The sequence below is a fragment of the Numenius arquata genome, chromosome 14, assembly GCF_964106895.1.
Source record: "Numenius arquata chromosome 14, bNumArq3.hap1.1, whole genome shotgun sequence".
NCBI lineage: Eukaryota > Metazoa > Chordata > Aves > Charadriiformes > Scolopacidae > Numenius > Numenius arquata.
In genome coordinates, this window is record NC_133589.1 from 9418382 (window position 1) to 9440188 (window position 21807).

A 21807-nucleotide genomic window follows, 5' to 3' on the forward strand; every position below is an offset into this window, starting at 1 on the left:
ACCATTCTATGATTCTACTTTACCTCTTCTTGCTAAATACCATGATAACTGTGGATTTGTGTCCTGTTTATTTGCGTTGTATTTCAATCTGTAGTATAGCTTATCTCATTCCTTCCAAACTCCTGATTCGGCCTATAATGTTTCTGAGGTGGTGAGTTATCTGCCAAAAATGCTGGCATCTGGCGTGCTGCGTGCTGGGGCATGGGCAGGACGTTTGGCTCTCCAGAGGCAGGACTCTGGGTGGACGAGGGATGCTTTTGCCTTGACTGGTCTCTATTTCTGCTCTCCCCAGTGTACGGGCACAACGTGAAGAGCAGCAATGACTTCATTGGGAGGATCGTGATCGGGCAGTACTCGACGGGCGCCCCCGAGTCCAACCACTGGCGCCGGATGCTCAACGCACACCGGACGGCCGTGGAGCAGTGGCACAGCCTCCGGTCCCGGGAGGAGTGCGACCGCGTCTCTCCGGCGTCCTTGGAGGTGACATGAGGTGGAGGACTAACAGCAGCCAGACCAAGCAGGCGGACGAGGATAAAAAAAAATAAACCACCGATAGAAACACCCCACCTCACACCCTACAGACACCCCACAGCAGCTCCGTTGGATTGAAGCGGCTGCCGGCACCCAACTGGCCGCACTGGCCTCTGCGAACCATGTCCCACCGGGTCCTGGCCGTTCCCCTGGGGCCACCAGTGGCCCGGCCGGCCGGACCTCACGCTGCTCACACCTGGTCCCACTCGACTGTTTGCATCCCGGGTGGCGTGGGCTGCATGTGGAGGTGCCGCGGGAAGCGTTGAGTGGGCGGAAGAGTTGGGAGTTGCCTCTGCTGTCCTTCCAGTCCAAATCCATGGCTCATCGTCTTGGAGATATAAGTACCCATGTGCTCTCGTTGGTGAACGTGGTAATTAGGCTAGAATATTTTTTTAAACGGTAGAACCTGTGGTGAAAATCGATTCTGACTCCAGTTTTGTCCTTGTACTAGTTTTAACAGAATTAAGCTCCTGTTAGTACGTATGCGTGCATTTGTGTGCTGGGGCACGTGTGGCCGTGCAGCCCCGCGTCAAACGGATCCGATGTCACGTCAGTGGTGAGACCTGCCACTCTTGATAGCAGTCTGTGTGCGTCAAGTAGATACAGTGATGATATAGCAAAGTAAACATTTCCAATAGCATTTGTACCAGGAAAGCCGGCTCATGTCTTTTCAAACGTGTGTTGTGCAAAAGAAACCTGCTGTGGGGACTTTTGCAGTTCAGAAGACCCAAAATACACAATTTTAATTCTCTCACAGACTGCCGTGGCTGTTTCTGTGTTGTGTGTGTTAACCCAGGTAGTTTTCCAGGTCACCAAGTGAACTTAGCTACGGTCAAGCTGTCCTGTTGGTTGCTTCTGTACATTTTATTTTTTCACAGCATATTGTCTGGTATGATGCAGATTGTATATTTATTGAAAATAAAATTCTATTTAATTGTGCCACGTAGACTGGGGTGGTACTTGGTAGCAGAATTCGGCTTTGTGTTGAGGTCTATCAGTTATGTTTATGGCACAACGAAAGCCAAAATGTTGGCGTTTACCCCCTTGTTACTCACTGCAGATGAACCAGGAGTAATTTCATAGAAACTGGGGACTTGCTGATGGAGATCGGTTGGGAGAGCAAGCCAAGTGTGTTGGTCTGGCTATGCGTGCTTCCCATCTCTATAGAAGACAAGCAACGCGCTGCAGGTCAGACAAATCTCTGCACCGGGCTCTGGGTCTTCACTCTTTGCAGGAGTGGGCCTCAAATTATTATTATTATTATTTTTTATTGTTCTATTTATCAACATTGAGACTGCATAAAAATCTGTGTCTTGCCTACAGCCCGTTGGAGAAATCAAACAAGGAGGACATCACCCTGAAGAGAGCTGGGCCTGGCTCATGACTTGCCTTTCCATGTCTTCATTTTGGAGAAGGAAGGATCAGTTCTGTCTCCAGCCATGTTTATCTGTGTTGGGCTGGGAACCCTCGGGGTGTTACTGATGGGCCGGCTCTGCCGCCACATCAGTGCTGCTGTGACCAAGCAGAGGAGGTGGGGCAGGGCCCCAGCCTCGGACCGTATCCTGCTCCCTCAGTCACCTGCAGAATGGCTGGGCAGTAGCCTGTGGCCCCTGCAGTGGCCTGTGCCCATGGCCCACTCCCCCTCCATTCACCCCATGGTGCAGAGCCTTCCCACAGCCATGCCGGTCCCCAGGGTCCCCATCAGCTGCTTGGGAGAGGAGCAAGACAACGTGCTCTCCACCTGCCCTGGCTCAGAGCAAAGTCCTGTTTCACTGAAGAGTTGCCTTGAGCAAAATAGAGGATGTTTGGGGCAGGGACTTGGGGCTGGATGCTGCAGGAAGCTTTGCCTTCACTTGTGGCTGCTCTGAAACTGGAGGTCAGAGTGATGCCCCTCTGGAGCTGCCACACGGTGGGGCTGGCAGCAGCCGTCTCCCTCCCCTCTTCATCAAATGCTGACCAGAATAAACTCCTGTTACCTCCTGTGCTTCTAATATTTTTTAAAAAAGAAAACAATACATGTATGTATCCATTTCACCTCTGTTTGTCGTTTGGCTACTACAATTAGGGACAGGTGAGTCTTAAAAAGAAAAAAAGACTGAGTGTTTGGGTAAATGTTGATCAATAGTCCTTGCTGCGATCTGGGGTATTTGCACCCTAGTATGAAGGTCTGTGTTGTAACTCTGATACCAGCGTCCCTGCAACACACATTCAGTCTGGGACCTGTTCTGGTTTACATTGTGTTGTGGGTGTTTTGTTCCCTTCTGCGCTCCGAGCATCCCTGTGCATGTTCTCCACACAACAGCCAAGTCCGATACAGTGACCCTGCCATCGTGGAGGAGGAAATGCAAAACATATGAGGAGGCTACAGAGATGTTGTCTCCTCTCTTCATTCAGAAGCCACCTCTTAGCAGCTGGGGGAGAGGGAGAGCGCAGACACCCTGCTCCCGGAGCGAGCACTGCGTGGTCTTGGATAGAGGATGGCAAAAAAGGCCTCAGGGACCTTGTTACCAAACCATCGCCCGGTTGCTGTGGCTGGGGGTGAACACAGGTAGGAGCTTACCCCTGGGGTGGTCATGCACGCTGTCCCCTGATGAATGCTTTTGTGTTTTACTGATCTCTGCAGGTAGCTCCCTGCTGCCCTCCAGCACAGCTGGTGTAGGTTAGCAGCACAAAGCCATGGGGACAGCAGTTGCCGCAGGGCTGTCCATGGGCATCTGCTTTCCGAGCATGTTGTGGACGGCAGGTTTCAATTCTAACCTGCCTCTCTGTAAGGTAAAATTCCTCCTCTGTCCCACAGTGAGGTCGATAGCAAATCTCTGTTCCCTGGCTTCCTCCTGGTTTGTCTCATCAATAAATCACAGTGGAGAGGGAGCCCACAGGGTGTCCTGGGCAAACACGCACTGTAGGAGGCCAGTCTCCTCCTGTAACTTGAAAAGGCTCAGATGAGGGGCTGTGGTTTCAGCAGTTGCTGCCATCAACATTAACGTTCTTCCACATGGAAGCAGCATGAGATCTGGGCATCCACTGAAGCTGACCTGAGACCTGCCACGTACTTTGGTCCAGCACTGGGGATGAAATGTTAACACAAGGCACTCTTGCCCATGAAGTCTGTCCTTGGATCCATGCAGTCTCTGTTTCCCAGAAGAGGGGGTGGTCATGTACATACACTGTCAAAAACTGGTGAGGGAACCCCGAGGAAAGGTCAATAAAAGCAGGATTGAAGCAGACTGAGGAGCTACTGACCTGAAGGGCAATCAGAAAACAGCCTGGGGAGGGAGAGGAGCAGAAGGAGTGAATAAACGAGTCGTGGCTGTGCTCCTGGGGCTGCATCCTGCAGGTAAAGCACATCTTGTGCTTTGTGAAATGGGAAGGTAACCCGAAGTGCTGGAGCTCCAGCCAGCTCTGTGTGCACGACATGTGTGTACTTTCCCAGTGCTGGGAGAAAAGCTGGTGCCCAGCTGCCGTGCGGGCACGGAGCCGCCAGCTCGGGGGGCAGCATGGGGGGGCTGGGTGCTCCTGCCTGCGCTGGGGGGGATGCTGCTGCGGCAGGTCTGTCGTTAGAAACAGGATTAAAGTTATTCTGGATCTCTGCTCTCTCTTTCAGCATAAACGTTTGTGCTTTGGGAGTAGATTAATATGCTCCAAGAGTTTTGTTCCATAGTTTGCTGATAATTGCTTGTAACACTGGCTTTATCTGGGGCTGGTGCACAGTTAAGAAGGGAGAAGGCATGCCTTGGCTTCTGATACTCTTGAATTCCTTCATTTTTAGTAGTCTGATATAGCAATAGACTTTTCCTTGAGCCATATAGTTTCAGACCAATGTATGGAACTGCAAATGAAAGGGAGAGGGGAGTTTTCTGAAAAGGTTTTATTTAATGTAAAGAAACCAATATATGAAAGTTGATCGAATGAGCTACTGTCTCTGGAGTAAGTCTGGATACTTTGCTATACTGAAAGCTGTCACCCCAAATTGTTTCTATCTGGGTCTTGCCTATAAAAACAGGGGTCATCCCAACCAAAGTCCCAGAAAACACTGAAGATTTTAGTCTGTAGCTAAAAATAAAAAGGGAATAGCATTGGCTTTGTTCCCAAGCAGTTCATTCAATGCTGATTCAAGGCATAAATTAGAAATGGAGCAGGACCACAAAAATGTCATGGTATTTGTGCCTATACTGTTTCCCTACCAGGGCAACAGCTAGGAAAGGACTCTATATAATATTTTAAAAAATCTTTTAAATATTTTTTAAAAAGTGCATGTCCAAGAAGTTTTTGACCACAGAAAGGAGATGTGCTAGATAATATTGACCCTTAATGATATTAACTGCTGCCCGATGCTGAAGGTTTTCTGCTGTTACAGGACTGCATGGACCCAGCACAGACCCGGCAGATGAGCATCGCGTGAGTTCCTGAAACAGCCTCAGACCCCCTGGCACAGCTGGTGGCTCTTCCAGGCTGTTTTAGTGTGTCAAAGCATTGCCTCTGCCTGGTTAAAGCACTGAATGGGGCAGTAATGGGTTAAACCCCAATTACAGGCTGCACAAAGCCTGGAACAAGGCAGAGCACCCCTGCAGCCCTGGGGACTCTCTTCCCCTGCCTCCCCCAGCTGCAGCCAGCCTTTCCCGGGGTGCCCTTCCTGGGGTGCCCACACCACTGCATGGGCTGTGTCAACACAGCCCTCACCTTCCAGCTGCTAACTCTGCCTCGTGTTTGAAGGGCTGCTGCCCTTGCATAGCAGGCAAAAGAGGCACGTTTTTCAGGCACTCCAAGGTCTGCCAGCATCCTTGCGGGGCAAGGCAGCTGGCACAGGGCAGTTGGGCAGTGCTAAACTGGGGATACAAAATAATGCTCAGAAAGCAACTGGAGGGGGTAGATAAGGGGTTTTCCTGCTCGCCTGCAGCCTCCATCGTGTCACAAGGCTCCCTGGGAGGAGACGTGCACCCCCCCGAGCCAGGCCCTGGGCAAAGGTCTGGGCATGGGTCCCCTGGGGTGGGAAGCAATGAGCGTGCCTGGGCTCAGCTGGCAGGGTGGGGAGGCGTGTGTCGCTGGGATGGGAGAGCCGCTGCATTTGGGGGAGGGAGCAGCACAGTGCCTATATCCACCTCCGCGCCGGCAGTCTCCGTGGCACAGCCGGGAGGTCCCGGACCGAGCAGTGACCCCAGCCACCGGCTGCTCGCGGAGCCGGAGGAGCGCCCTGTCCTCCCTCCCTGGCGATGGGCACCGGCTGGGATGTGTGTGTGCTCCTCTCCACGGCGGTGTTCGCTGCCCAGGCTTTCCCCCAGACAAACATAAAGATCAGCCAAGGTGAGTGAAAAGCACTTGATTGCGACTTGGGGTAAAGGTAACCTTAAACGGCAGCGGCTTTAGCAGGGAGAGGAGAGCGTGGACCTCCTGCAGGGTCGGCAGCTGGCTCTTCCCTTTCTCCGGCTGCTCCAGAAATCTCTGATTTTCCTCAAAATCAACTCTCTTCTTCATCTGGGGGGATGTGCCCAGAGCAGCCCCAGTCTCTCTCTCCTGGGATGTCGAAGCTGTCTCTGCTCTGGCTTTGTCTCTGTGTATAAGGCTGAGCTTTCTTCTTCGGCAACGTGCGCTCGGGTGGCACCATGCCATGGACCTTCAGCCATCCCTCCCGTGGGTCCGGCATGGATGGCAGGGGCAGTGGGCAGAAATAACTGCCTAGAGGCACATGCTTGAGCTGTGCAGGACTGCAACCACACAGCCTGGCAGGACAGGCAGGAGGCGAGGGGGCCACTGTGGCCCCTCATTTATTTATTCACACTGCATGTGAAAAGTGGCCACAAGTAAGTGATTCCCCTTTATTCCCCTCCCTCCCCCTTTTTTCTTCTGAGCTATTGGTGATGGCAGCTGCTTTATGTCACTTAAGTCCTTGCAAACTTTTTCATGGGGCTGGCGCGGGCGGGAGTCGCTGCTCCGAGTTAGATTTGTATGGGAATGTAAGCAGAAAGGGACTCCTTTCACTGCTTTTCACTGCTCCTCCTGTTCAGTGAGTTCATGAGAAAGAGGATACAAGCCCAGCTTTCCTGCCAGACACCTACTCTGTGGGAGCTTCGCCAAAACTAATTAAGGAGGAAAAAAAACCCCTGCAAGATAACTCCTATCTGTTAGTGCCGGCTGCAGGAGGGCTGCTGCTGGCGTCTGCCGTAGCCTCATGACTCCAAACGTATGTGGCAGAAGACTTGAAGCTGCAAAACCAGCTTGGTTTTTGTCTCAGGACTTAGAAAAGCAAAGCCCTCTTGGGAAGGGATGTCACTTGCAACGTGCTTCAACTGGTGTTTAAAATTTTACTTGGAAATCTGTAGCGTGCTTTAAAAATCCCATCGGACTGTGTAAAATACTGCCCAGTTATTAAATCAGCTTTATGTCCACCAGTGGATACCATCCCCTCCAGCTCCGTACGTCCCCCAGACACACAGATTGAAAACCCTCCTGCCATCTGCTTTATTTGAAGGTGGGTGCTAAGCATGAGACTTTTTCACCTGTTAATGAAAGATAAATATTGCACATCACACGAAGGTGAGATTGTTTGTCCATAATGACTGTGGTGTCGGGGCTTAAGGACGTGGTCTTAAAGCCATGGGTGATCTGAGGCAGCTCAGCATCACACAGTAGCACTGTCTCAACTCCTGCTACGTGCTCTTGCCCACCAAACCTCCTTTTTAATGCTTTTTTTTGGGGGGGATTAATTCATTAAAGAGGATATGGGCTGGCGGATGTGTGGAGGCTGTGGTGGGATGGATGTCTGGCTCAGCTGGCACTTTGAATCCTCCAGTCTCACTGCAGGCTGCTTCTGCTGAAGCCGTCCTGGAGGGTCCTGGGGCTCCCCTGTCCCAGCCCTGTTGTCTCACTCATCCCCTATAACTGCCCACCGCCCCAGCAGTGCCAAGGCAGGGTAAAGCCATGCTGCTCTGGTCTTCCCCATTGCCCCAAGCTGGTAAGAGGTGACTCTGTGTTGGTGAGCAGCAGGATGCTTGTCCTGAGCCCCAGTTCTGACTGCTGGCTGGGGAACACTTCCCAGCCCTCGGTCCTGACATCGCAGCCCCCGGATACCAGCGGAGTGGCTCTGCTGGCAGCTCCGCCCTGGGAAGAACCCAGCTTTGCACATGATGGGGATCTCCTCAGCTCTTCTCCGTTGGCACCAACTTCAGACAAACCTCCTGGGCATTGATGGACACCCTCCAAACCCTGCTGCTTGCCAAGAGCTGAAGAGGTTCACTTGCTTTTTCAGGTCAGACGGCAGCATTAGCTTATGGATGTGCCAAGGAGGGGTCTTTCAAGACCATGCCTTTCAGTGAGGTGTCTCCTAACGTCTCTAAGCTTTTTGGTGAGTCATCAGCTGTTGACGGAACGGAGCCCTTCGATGCTCTGCAGCAAGAAGAGCATCTGCTGCCAGCACTGACTTGATCTGATCTGCTGTCCAAAGCCCTTTGATGGAGCTGCAGTTCCCCCAGGAGTCTTCTTTGCACAGGCACCTCTTTCCAACCTTGTCCTAGCCCCAAACCTTGTACCTCAAATCTGCGGATCGCTGGAGGTGAGGCAGCATTGCACCTTGGGATAAAGCTGGTCAGGAAAAAAACCTGCTCTTCACTGCCTGAGTCTGTGGGAGTCACGCAGTTGGTATTTCATCTTTTTCAGTAGCATCCTGGAATAAAAAAAAAACAACTCGTGGAACTGGCTGGGGTTTTCTCAATTAATTATTTCTACTTGGAAAGTGGCCACTTGGGGCAGTGAAACTTTTGGTAGATTAGTGCCAGCTTCTGCAAGATTTTGACAAGTGATTTTCCTGGAGGTTCTGCAGTAGGTCTCAGCTAGTACATAAATAAAAAGGCACCGGTTTTGTTGGCACAGAAACAAATCCAGGCAGTGCAAAACTTTTCCTGACTAAAAATTCTTGTTTTCCAGCTGTTCTGAGTTAGTAACATCTGCCTGATATGAATTTTATTGTCAACCAAATCTGGACATTTATTTTGCTGGTGCTGTGTTAAAACATGGCCCTGACCTTAAAACTCCTGCACTGTAAATAAGCAAAAAAGAGGAAGGATTCTTGCCATCATTTTTGACCAGGTATTTGGGGACAAACAGATGAAATGACTTGGGGTTGGCAGGAGCCCCTGTCCTGCGGGCAGTGGCTGTGCTGCCTCTGCCCTGTGTGGAGGAGCTGATGCAGCTGGGGGTGATGTTTTGCTAGGGTGCTTAGAAGTGAGGATCTGGTCTAAATAGCCCCAAAATGCTTCCCCTGACCCTTTTTAGATCAAAATACCATCAGCAGCTGCTGGCTTGGGTTATGGGGTTCTCCTATAGGGCCATGAGTGGGCTCATATACTTACAAACATACATCCAATTTCTTATAGCCTTTCTGCTAAAAATAGCCCCCAAAGACCTCAGATAAAAGCAGCACCCCAAGTTGTTCCTGCGTGTAAAACTGGGAGCAATAGTTCTCCTCCAAAGAGACTGCCAAAGCCTCTGATCCTGACCTAACAGAAAAGATGCTAATTAAAGGCTGACCTCCCATATTTTCCTTTTCGGTATGTTTAACCTTAAATTCCTTCAGGCACCTCTGGTTCACTGAAGCTCATCAAATTAATGCTACCTAATGGGAAGCAGTGTGGAATAACAAAGAAGGACTGTCTCCATCTCTGACTCAGTTTTGGCTGCTCTGAACAAAACCAGGGTGATTTTCCTGGGCGATCAGGGTGCTGGCGGACACGGCTTGGAGCCAGGGCACTGAGACGCCCTGCTGCAATTAGCACTCAGGAGTGAAGGGGCCCATTTGCTGGGGATGCTGCTGGGTTAGTCCTGTGAATTTTGCCACCATGCAGCTAGAGGTGAAGAGTTTGTCAAGGTGCTTCACAGCTTCTATAATAAAATCCCAGTTGCTGGGGGAGCCGCCAGTGCCCATCTGCCACAGACCCCCGGGGTGCCCTCGGCAGGAGGGAGCAGCAACCTGGAGTCAGCGTGAGCTGGAACCAGATCCCAGCCCTGTCCTGAAAGGGGCGGGGGGACATGCCAGATCCATGACCTGGTGGTGAAGTCAAAGCCTTGTCCCATGGGTTTGACTCTCTGCCCTTGCTCTGCTTCGCTTTTGTTGGGGACAGGGACCCCTGGCTGGTGCCACGCAGGGAGAAGGGTTTGGCTCCCAGTCCTTCTGCTCTATTGTTATAATAGCAACAATTTGCAATTTTTTTTTAAGGCTATTCTAAAGTTTTTCCCAACGTAAGGATGGCTGGGTGTGAAACAGAGAGCTGAACCCTGCATTGCCACTGAGCTGGCTGTGGTTTGGTCACCTCCCATAAAGCTGTTGCTCTCATTCCCAGTCCGGCGCCCCTTATCTTTTTCCCTCCGCAGCCCATAACTAGCACTGATGAGGGTGGGAGAGCCCCTTGGTGCTCTTGGTGGGTTTGTTGCTGTGGGGTGCAGAGCTGCTCCCAGCCATGGCTCCTCTGGAGGGAGCAGTCAGGGGTCCTGAGGTGGGGTGATGGGGTGGCAGCCCCATGGGGCTTGGTGGTCAGCTTGGCCTCCGTGCCTTGCTCAGGAGGAAAAAAGGGCTCTTTGCATTTGTGGTTTGTCAGCTGCAAGGGGTATGTGACAGGAGGGACCTGGAGGTTGGCTGGCCAGCTTTTGCAAAACACTCAGAGATCCCCACGTGGCAAGAGCTGATGAAATACAAAATTATCACCCGGAGCTGCTGGGGCAGGGAAGGATTAAGCTCCACAAACGCTCCCGAATCTGCTTGGAATTCACTTCACCTTTCCTTTTCCCCACGCTCCTGCTGCCCTTGCCACTCCCATGTCCCGCACTGCTGCTGGCAGGGCTTTGCCACCCTTGGGGAAAGCCATTTCCCCCCAGCCCCTTGACACCGGAGACCCTGGGTCAGGCACCACCCTGATCTCTCTGGCCTTGAGCCTCTTACCTGCTTGGATAGCTTCATGGCATCTGATGTCTGCCATAACCCCCTGCTCCCCCTGTCCTGCTCACCTCCCCGCTGGCAGGACCCCACAGGGATGTGGGAACTGCTTCTGGGGGAGCTGGCAATTCCCTAAGGCTCAAAAACCAGTGACTAAGAGAGTTAAGTGTACGTACCACAAGATTTGGGGGTTGTACGTGTGTTCATGTTGCGTGATGTGTGGTGTATATGTGCTGCACCCTCCCCACGTGCGATGGGGGGAGTGTGACGTGGAGGAGGTCGGAGGGAAGGGTTAATGCTGCTGCGGTATTTACACAGCGGAAACCGCAAAGGCTCCAGAAATTCGTCCTGCCCCCAGAATGGCCTCTTTTGGGGTAACTTCCCTGCTGTGCTGAAAAGTGGCGAGGGAGGAGGCTCAGCCCCACGGGCCCCAGCTCTTATCTGGCGTCGGGAGGCAGATAGGCTGGCACCGCTGCCGGCGGCACACGCCTCGCCCAGCCATTTATGGGGCCAAAATCCAACGCATGCGAACGTGCACGGCCGCATCCAGGCCTGGGGACAGGAGGGACAGCGAGGGGGTTTGGTCAGAGGGAAGAGGGGGCAAAAGGGCAGAGAGTGGCCCTGACCCTGCAGCCCCCGGCTGTCACCTCCTGTCCCAACGTAGTGGCTCTGGTAGTGCCTGACAGGGGTGAGAGGAGCCCTTATCTCAGCTCCCCCGGTATAGCAAAAGCCAGCACATTTATTTTAAGCACCATCTGCCTAAAATGATGTCAAACTGGCTTGACATGTCCCTCCTGATTTAGACAGATGCTAAAACCAAGAAACCCATCGTTTTTGCTAAATTTGTTTTGGCTTTTGCAGAACTGGCTTTTGCAAACTTTTGCAGGGCTTCTGCAGCAATTGTTTTTTCCGTGTAAGTGTTTGGTGGTTATTCGCCTGGGTGAGGGGGGGAACAGGGCTAGGTACCGCCACCTTGGCCGTGTCGCTTTGTCCTTTGTGCTGGATGTCCTCTGCTCTGCCCCCAGCCATGCCCGAGCCTGTCCATGCCTACTCCTGCCCTCTCTTCTGGACTGAGTACGAAGGCCATTGCTACCGGTACTTCCCCATCAACAAAACCTGGGCTGAAGCTGATCTCTATTGCGCCGAGTTCTCCATTGGCATCAGATCAGCCAAGCTGGCCTCCATCCACAGGTGAGGAGCGCAGACACTTGTCATCCCACCCTGACACGGCCTGGGGAAGAAGGAAGATGGGGACGAAGTCCCATTCCCACAGCACAGCCTCTGTGCCAGCTGCAGGTTTCTGTCCCAGCCTAACCATCCCTCTGCAGCAGCAAGAGCAGGTCTGATGCACTGGGCACACAAAGGCAACATAAAACTTGCCTTTTCTGGCAGGAAAACTGATGTAGCGTTCCCTCAGTTCCCCAAAACTGCATTTTTTACTCTTGAAAAAGGGATAGAAATATAATGTGATTACATGGGCTTTTTCCCCTGCTCCTTCTTCCCCAGCTCTACACTACACACCTCTTGCCTACACTATGCCCCCCTTGCACAGACCTGGGAAAGTAATCAACAGCAATTAGAAGAGGGCGACCCATTTGGCCATGCCACAGGGTGACTGCTGAGGGACATGCCTGACCATTTGCCTGCCATACCCCCTCAGCGGCTCCGTATTGCTCTGTTTTGCCAGCTGGGAAGAAAACGTCTTTGTGTATGACCTGGTCAACAGTCGCGTGCCGGGCATCCCCACCGACATCTGGACGGGGCTCAACGACCTGCGGCAGGTGAGAGCTCCCCGAAATCACACAGGAAATTGCTTTTAAAAATTCACTTCCCTGTGTTTTCCCCCTGGAAAGCCACTTGGTTTTCTTCTTCACTCTATAGCCCCATTAATTGAGTGGTGGCGCAGGGTCTGTTGTGCAGCACATGAGGGAAAGTTGTTATTTCATCCGCTCCAGTCTGCTTTCCAAAGTGTTACTAGAATTAATAGATTAATAATTACTAATTTTTCACATCATATTTTACTAATTGATTAGTAGAAAGAGTATTGTACTGCTGGTCCAAGAAGAGCAAATAAACTGAAAACATCTCCAATGTCAAAAATCACTAAGTTTCATTGTTTTCTTGTGATATTCTGCAACTTTTCAAAGCTGACGTTGGAAATATATAGTCTAATATGTAACAGAAGAATTAAGACCATCAGGAGAACAGTCCCATGCCAGCAAATTTTTTTGTAGATATTGGGAAAGGAATGGAAAAGAAAAAGGAACATAGAACTGGGTGGGTGTGGTAAAAAATATGAGTTTAATTTCTGGGCTTCCCCCGGTGCGAATACTGCGCATGCTGGGGCTTTCCAAGGTAAGTTTTCAGCTGTACAACCCAAATGTGCTGTTTGGCCTTTGCTGAGCGGTAACAGTCTCATCCTGTGTCCCTGGGCTGTGTGGCACCAGGGATGGGGACAGGGATGGGATCTGCATGGGAGCAGGACCCCCCCCTGCAAACGCAGCTCTGCAATCGTTGCCGTTCTCTGCTTGTCCCACTCCAGGAGGGTCACTTCGAGTGGACAGACGGCTCCTCCTATGACTACCACTACTGGGACGGCAGCCAGCCCGACGACGGGATCCACTCCATCCCGGAGGAGGAGGACTGCGTGCAGATCTGGTACAGGCACAGCAGCGGTGAGTGCCGCGCTGGGCGGCCAGGGCACCTTAACTCTTATTTGCATGTCAATAAATTCAATCCACTGCGGCTTGTGCTTTTCTGAAGAGGTTGCTGGCAGGCTGGGGATTTGCATTTTAATTTTTTATTATTATTTTCTTTTTCCTTTGCAGAGAAGGGATGTGTTTTCTCTTTCACTGCGTACATACACACACACACTCACCTTCCCTCTGCTCCCAGCCCATCTCCCTCTCCCATAGCAGTTGCAGGAGGGGAGCATCACCCACTTTGAAGAATTACTGAATTTAGCCAAAGGTCAAACTTTCTGATTTCCCCACACACATGCAGCCCATGGAAAGACCCCTCAGTTTGCCAGCTTTCCCCTCCCTCACTTTGTCCAGAGGCATCTTGCTGAAGTGGGGAAGACCCTGCTTGTGCTCACCTCATATCCTCATTGCCAGTGAGACTAGTCAGGTGTATCCAGATCTTGTGGACATACCTAAATGCCCCATCCACCTGCGACCTGGAGATATTTTGTGTGGTATGGGGCTGCATTTGCAGCTGCCTTCCTGCTCCAGTGTTCGAGCCAGAGCCAGGTGTTCCCACCAGCATCCCCAGGATGGGGATGGGGATGCTGGGCGGGGGCATGGCTGGGAGCAGTCCAAATGGGAGCACATCCAGGGAAAGCCTCCTGCAACAGCAGGAGGTCCCAGTCCCGAGGGTGGTGCATAGTTACCTCCTCATGTCTTTTTTGGCTAATGCCTTGTTTTTTTGGGACATAGCGCTGCGCTCTTGGAATGACAACGCCTGTGGCAGATCCTTCCCCTTTGTGTGCAAGATCCCCTCACTGGCCCTGGACTGAGGCTGCCGGTGCTGCCTGCATCCCCCTCATTTTGGGTCACCTCTCCAGCTGTGCCAGGGAAGAGCAGCCGGGATGTGGTACGGGCAGCAAGAGCCGTGGAGCTGCTCGGCATCCCCAGCCAGACCTCGGCTGTGAAAATCCCTCCTGGGAGCACTGCAGGAACCTGGCACTCACGCTCCCCACGGGCCATGAGAGCTGTGTTAAACATCAAAGGAGCCCCCCAAGCCTGAGCTTTGGATTTCAAATCAACTATTGCAGCATATTAGAGGAAACCCATGATTTTATCAATACACCAAACCGTTAGCACAAAAAAATAGCCGTGTATAGGAAATGATTTTGCTCATTGATCCACGAAGAGTGGAGAAGTGTTATTTTCTGTTAAGTTATGCAAAATACCTCTTGTGTGTGTTATTCTTCTCTCTGCTACAATAAACGGCAAACAGTATGTGGAGGGTCCTGCATCTCTCTAGTGCTCGAGTAGCAGTGACTCCCTGGGGACATGGGGGTCTTGTGTGAAAGGAGCTGGTTTTACCCCAATCTGCTCTGTATTAGGGGGGAAGCGGATCCTGGGAAAGTTTATTTTATTGATGCTGTCTGTCTGTTGGGGTCCCCAGGGCAGACTGATTGTGCACCCTGCTGTTCACTTGTCCCTCATCAGCCACATACATCATGCATGAGGCATATGGGGCCACTTGGTGCCCCATGGCTTTGCAGCATCCACAGGCAAGCAGGGCTTGGCCCTGGGTGCTTTGGGCTGAGGGAGTTAAAAGGAAGGTGGGTGAAGGTCTGATGCACACCAGCTGAGGGTCAGCCCACCCTCACAAACCTCTCCTGGGTGGGGAGAGCTTGCAGCTCTTGGTGCAGGCTCCTGTATCCCAGCAGGATGATGCTCTTTCCTGCAGCTGTTGCTGATGTCCTCCTGTTCTGTGCTGGCACCACAGAGGTACTTTTATCTACCAGATAAATAGGTTTTGGGGATGTGTGTGTAGTTGTGGCAGCCCCTGTGTGCCTTGTTGGGGAAGCTCAGTGGGAAACAGGACCCTCCTCCTCACATGTGGAGGAATTTGTGAGACCTGGGTGCAAGTGGGGCTGTGGTGCCAGTGCCCAAGGGAAGGGCAGTGCTATCAGGGCAAAAATGTGCTTCTCCTTCAGGAGTCACAGCTGCAAGGGCACTACTGGACCCAGCCAAATGCAGTATATCCAGTGGTCCCTGCAGAGTGGTCCCCCTGCCCCTTGCCCGGTCCCACACAGCCCTGCGGCATCCAGGTGGCTTTGCAAGAAGCCTCGTGCAGAGGGGGCTGTCTCCCCATCCGGCCCCTTGCCCTCTCTCGGGAACGATGTGTCCCTTTTGTCCCTGCTCTGGCAAAGCCCTGGGATCTCACGGCACCAAAGCAGCCGGGACAGCCCTGGGCTGCTCTGTCTCAGCTGCTGCCTGCAAAGATGAGTAAAGGTATCTTCATAAAATCGTCTGGTCTCCATTGATGTCACCATCTTAGAGACATAAAATTTCAGAACGAAGACTTTCCAGAGCAATTACACTGGATACAATGAGGTAAATAACTGAGGCTCTCCTGGGAGTGTCAAATCACTTCTTCATGTGTCAGCACCGCTTTCAGCTAAAATACATTTCCAGTTGGAGAGAAACTGCAAAAGTTGGTGGGGGTAACAGTGGTGTTGTAAGTGGAACAGGTGTGTTGGAGCAGGCTTCTACAATAAGGAAATCTCTGATTGTGTATTTATATAAAAATATTTTTGATATAATATATAAAAATGAATAATTCATATAAATAAGTATATATTATTTTTAATGATTTTTTAATATATATACACTATTCATATTTACATGGAAACTAAGCAAGTTGCATAATTTTCAGTCCTGGGCAAGAGACAGTGTTGAATGTGGTTTCTCGAGGCTTTTGCTTCATCTGAAAACAAGAATACAGATGATAACCCTATGCATAGAAACCAGCTGTTAAAATAAAAAAAAGTTCTTGGATCCAACAAGCTAACAAAATGTTGATGTGTAGGATCTGATCTGTGGCAGAAAAAGAGCTTTTGGAACCATTTTGATTGCTGCCCTAGAAGCCATCCATGGATGTGTCCTGTGCTTGCTGTTGGCACAAGGACAGCAGTGCCGGGCAGCTGGGTGGCACGGGACATGTGTCTGACTCCTGGCTCCTGTGGCGTGGTCCCGTCACAGCGCTGGAGATGAGCTGCACCAAGGGGGATGGGAGCCAGCACACCCCACAGAGCCCCCTTGGGCTTGGCCATGCCCAGAGTCCATCACCCAGATGGGGAGGGTTGGGGGGGCAGAGGGTGGGCACCCCGCTGGGCGATGCTGCCGCACAGTGCCAGGCTCTGCTCTGGGATCCAGGCTGCCTCTCCCCAGTTTCTTTTCCCCGCTCCTCCCGTGTCCCCTGTTCAGAGGAGGCGGGATTCCTCATGGCTGGGGCTCGGTACACCTCGAGCAAAAAAACCTCTCTTTTTTTCCCTGCGAGTGGCATGAGATGTTTCAAAAGAAAGGTTAAATCCTTCCCTTGGGAAAGCGTTTGAAGACTTGGGCCCTACTGTGACTAAAAATATTGCTAATGGGGAAACCTATGAAAGCTGTCAGCTCCAATTAACATCTTCATTTCCAGGTAAAAAGAACTGAACATACGTGACCTGAAAGTCGGGACCAAAGTTAACAGGGGCTTTGTTTTGAAACTCGCCCTGGCTTTCTCCCCAGGCTCCAGGATCCTTACTTGTAAAACAACCCTCTCTCCTTGCCAGTGTCTTCTGTTTCACAGTAATCAAATAAAATTCAGAAAACAACAGGCGTTTTCACCTCCCTAATGAACTTTTAGTGGACCTGGCGAGGTCAGTGCTTGGTGGAAGATTGGACGTGCCCTTTCCCTTGGCACAGATGGTCCTGGGCTTTGGGTGGCCGGGAGAAGCTACAGCTCTCCAGGCTGAAGTTTTTTATTTTATTTTTCCGTAGTCGTTGTCCCATAACCCTTAACTCCCCTGTTACCTTGAAGTTCTTTGTCCTGCCTTGCCATATGGTGCAGGCAGTGGGAAACCTGGCAGCGGCAGGACTCTCCCACACCTCTCCTGCACACCACTTGCAAGCGACTGGTGCCCCAGGATCCTTTTATGTCCCTGAGATTTTTAGGAGCTGAACATCTTCCTTTGTAACGCGTGAAAGTTGGGTAAGCATGAACAGTGTGTGATGTAGCCTGGGAGTGGACAAAAATAAGTGTTTCTTGCTGACAAATTCCTTACCCTCTGATAACCCATTTCTTGGTCTGTAGAGAAAACATTGCCCTCAGCCCTGGGCAGAGTGGCCTTGGCATGGAAGGCAGGAGAGATGGGCCTGCCTGCACCTTGGATGTCTTTTGATTCCTTTTTTTCCCCTGTTACTATTCCTTATTTCCTGCAATACGTTGCTGGATGTCCTGGGAAGGGAGCTGGGAAGCCAAGCGCTGTGCTGTCAGCAGCTTTGCTGGGTTGTCTGGCAATGATTTTCCTGGCGATGATGATGGGCTGGCCTGAGAGCTGTCCTTTCCTCTATTAATTCGGTAAGATTTTTTTCCCCTGAAAACAACTGGGAGGATAAGGCCTGCACAGCTGAATTGTGGGCTTTTTCTTGTGTATCTCCTTCCCCCCACCCTGGTTTCCCTTGGTTTTAATTGCCTGCCTAGCAGAGCAGCTCCTGCCCCGGGGCGAGGATGCTGCAGAGCGGTGCCCTTTGACAGGGAATAAAAATATCTCAGGGCCAAAAAAAAGGCTTCCAGCAGCTCAGTGAGTAAATTATAGATTTAGTGTTTGTGGCTGTGAGGTCCATCATCAAAAAAGCCTCCAAACCACAAAAACATAAGATAAATGACGTTACCTATCTATGTGGTGGTGTTAGCATTAAACCCCAAGCTTTGGTGCATCCCAAACCTGTGCTGCAGGGAGAGACGGAGCAGCAGGACATAAGGAAGGCAAGCAGGATTTGGCCCCATGCAGTGTGGGTCCCAGCGGATATTGGTTTAACTGAGATGTTCCTCCTGTTCTGCGGGGGGAGGTCCCATCCCACCTCACACCAGCTGCTCCCTGACGCTGCCAGGGAATGAGCGGGACGGTGGGAGCCAGCAGGAACAAACCTGCTGGGAAATGCATCTCCTTCTGGGCACAGCTGAGCTGAGCTGTCCCTCGTGATGTGGAAAGAACAAAGCCAAAAGTTTATCAAGAAGTTTTGGCTGGGACATGGTTGAGGCATCAAGGAAAGTACCTAACCTTGTGAAACAAGGCAATGTGTCTTACATGTTCTGAGCTGCTGACTTAGACATAGGATAGCAAAAATATAACTTCTGGACCAAATTCGAGCCAAGAGTTGTATGCCAAACTAACCTTGGGTAATTATAATCCTAAAATACACAGCCTTTTGTAAATAATTAGCATGCTAATCACATAACCTCCCTAAATGTTTTAAACATGAGCTTAGATGCGTATGTACAGTTAGGAGTGGTGAATTAATCATTATTGACTAATCCATTGTGTTTTATCATTATAAATATTGGGTGGTTTGAAATGTGAGGTGTGCTGGCTGTTGTTAAATGTCCAGCACCCGATTCTGCAGAATTGAAAGACAAATATCTCTCCTCAGCATGGGGACTGGCTCTCACTCAGCGGGTGAAGAGCCCTCATTTAGGGACAGCACCGGGGCGGGCAGGGGCTGGCTGAGACGGCCATCGAGAGAAGGGCCAGAGAATTGAGCAAAGGTGGATTTATAAACCGTGCAAGTTGCTGGTGTGTGATGGCACCTTAATTAATTGCAAAAGCTGAGTGAATCTTCAAGCAGGGCTGGTTTTCCTCCGGGAGAGGCTTGTTGCTGCCAGGGCTCCTCCAGCCGGGGGGATGCGGGGACAGGGCTGGCTTAGCACAGGGGCTGCTTTGCCAGCACCAGGGCCCATTTTGCTGTTGGTTGCTCCTTATTGGTACCCCAAAAAGCCTCCCTGTGTTTTGTGGCCAAGGATTTCCTGTCTTCCCACAAAAACTGCCTTGATGGGGAGCGGTGGTCTGCGGGTCAGCAGCCCTGTCCCCCTTTGGCACAGGGCTCTGGGGCACAGCCACCTCCAAAGGATGGCTGGGGTTTTTATTAACTACTTTTGCTTCGCAGGGGCTTGGTAACTTGGCTGGAAACTTTCATTCCTGGGTGCATATTGTCAGAGACACTGCTGATCAGCCGTAAAGCGCAGATCTAACGAGAGATCAACTCCCGCTGTGGTTTCTGCTCGTAAAACCGGTCAGCCTTGAAGGCCACGGAGCTGAAGCGCAGGTGACGTGAGAGAGAAATGAATCACAGCTGGCACCGTGAGTGTGAATCCCCTGCAGTTGGTTAGCCAGGATGGAGGGGCTTTGGGCAGATTACTCCTCAGCAGCACCTGGTTGCCATCCCTGAGTGAGGTCCCGGGTGCCATGCTCCTGCTGTGTGGGCAAAACGTAGCTGTATTTGGTAATCTGCAAAAAAAGTCTAGTCCAGCTCTCAGGGTTACCATGGCAACTAGATATTTGCTCATTTGTATTTCTTGAAAATTATGCTGGGCTGTTGATTGCATCGTTTGTGAAGCTCTTTGTCAGGGGGCTGACAGAGCATTTTTCTGTCAGGGCTGTACGGGAGTGACTGGTGCTGTTATTAAAGAGATTTCTGAATGGGAACTTTGCTCTAGTGCGCTGTGTGTTATGGCTGCATCCCTCCTGCAGAAACCCAGTAACATAACCCCTGCCTAGGAAGTGTGTGCTTGCTCTGCTCATCCCCTCTGACATCCACCTGTACTTGTGTGGTTGCTTGGGATAACAGAATCTGAGAGACTTGCCCTGGAAGGGGACAGGAGTGGGGAAGGCTTGCAGAAGAAGCTTTCTTCTTGTGCCTTCTCAGCATGGAGGGGACTCAAATAAAATATCCTCTTTTGACTGTGCTCAGAAATCTGCTGCAGGATAGGAAGGCGAGGAGGTTTAACTCAAAGGTGGTTTGAGGAGTCACCTTCTCCCTGTGTGATCGGGAGAGGAGGGGAGAGCAGTGGGGCTGGAGGGGCCCTGGGAGTGGCTCCCACTGGCCGCAATGGGGGGCTGCCATCCTGCTCCTGGAGGAGTAACCACCCCCTTCTGCTTCCAGAGTGCATGGAAGCTTTGAGGTTTGGGAAAAAGCCAGCTTAGATTAAATGCTTACTAATTTTTGGTATTGCAAAGCCAGCACTCACTGCGGAGCACCAGGAAAGGACGGTGCTGCAGGGTGGCTTGAATTTTCAGGAGTGGTTCTTAGAAGACGATAGAGAAGGGTTCTTTTTTTTTTATATACTGAAGACAGCATTAATTTTGATTTGGATGCTGTTTAGACTCAATGGCTGTGAGTTTCTGAAAGTCAATTGACCCACAATCCAGTGGTGGTTTAAGAGCTTGGCGTTTGTTGTCAAGTATTTGTTTAACAGCAAAAATCCACTTGCCACTAATTCCTCTTTTCCCTTGTTGAGATAATTAAATTAGGAGGCAGGACATCATGGCAGGTCTGCAGATAGAAGTTGTTTTGTGCAGCTTGTCTGCTTGAGGATGTAACACCTTCACAGGTTCCTGGTCTGCTCATCGGTCTTGCTACTGGTGCCTATGTGGAGCATGGGGGCTGCTGGACCTCATCTCCTCCATCACAGCGAACCTTCTCCATGGGTTGCACCCAGCAGCCACCGAACATGAAGGTCACAGGCAGAGGGAGGGGAAGGAAATGGCAGAAGTGAGAGTTAAAGCAATTAAATGTGGTATTTCATCAGTGTGAAGGACAAGCACTCGCAAGAATGGGCCATGGTCTTTATTAATCTCCAAAGCATCACACAAAAGTCGTGATACAAAGTAAAAGCTGAATGCAAATGATGAATGTATTCATCTAATATGGATAGTTACCCTGGATTTAGCTTGGCTGTGAAAGTGATTATAATTTGGTAATAGCAATAAGATTAACAGCTCTAATGAAATCTTAAATGCCAGCTTTGTAACCTGCCCTTTTTTCTGCATTAACTCTATCAAGCGACCTGCTGTAGGTGTCCAGGGATGCTGCATGTCACTTTGCATGTTATCCCTCCAATCTCCTGTGCACACCTGGCCTGATTGGGATTTCAGCATTATTTATTACCTTGTGCCCCATAACCACACAGGTAACACGGAGAGGCTACCGCTCTGGCAGTAACGTAGGCAGCACACCAAAAATCCTTGCTCAGATTTGATATTTTGGGGTGTATTCTGCATCTACACTAAATTCATCCTTCATTGCATGTTACCCTGGCCCCCGGGTGCTCCCTGCATCTGCAGGGTTGTCCCTTGTGGGGACAACTTCTGGGGCAACAGCCATCAGGCTGACGAAGCATCCTGGCGCTGGTGGGTTTGGTCCCTTCAACCCGGGGTACCTCTGAGACGTGACTTTTGGGGAAGGACTGGTGAGTTTGTGGCTTTGGGTGGAGCGGGGTGAGGCAGTGTTGAAGGATGCTCACAATTTCTTCCACTCTTGGTTTTAGCGTGCAACCATACAAGGCACAAAATGCCTGTCAGGGTGAGGTTTTTAACTTTATAATGCCAGAGCTGACTCTCGCTGCTCATGTTATCTGGCAGCTACAGCCACCACATCCTCTCTTGCATTACTGTCTCCATTTTTCTGGTTTAAACTGAGCAACCCCAAAAAAAGCTGCTGTTTTGTTCAGACGGCTCGGTGCAGTGAATGACCCATTTTTCTTCTTGGATGAGTCATGGATCCTCCTCTGAAAGATCTCATTATTAATATGCCATTTGGGGGTTATGTCTGAATTTTCCAGCAGTGGCAGCAGTCTTGTCT

General features: G+C 50.9%; 1 protein-coding gene across 2 annotated transcripts in view; it reads left to right on the top strand.

The window, feature by feature from the left end:
• The window catches only part of SYT17 (synaptotagmin 17), a 52221-nt gene extending 37738 nt beyond the window's left edge, over window positions 1-14483 (top strand). The window contains exons 8-11 of one of the 2 annotated variants that reach the window (XM_074158525.1): window positions 11476-11641; window positions 12138-12231; window positions 12993-13124; window positions 14403-14483. In XM_074158525.1, the coding sequence (XP_074014626.1) occupies window positions 11476-11641; window positions 12138-12231; window positions 12993-13124; window positions 14403-14483 (473 nt within the window). Of the gene's footprint in view, window positions 1-292; window positions 1472-11475; window positions 11642-12137; window positions 12232-12992; window positions 13125-14402 lie in introns of those variants that run through there. The other variant, XM_074158526.1, reaches the window with a different exon arrangement.
• Window positions 14484-21807: the final 7324 nt, after the last annotated feature.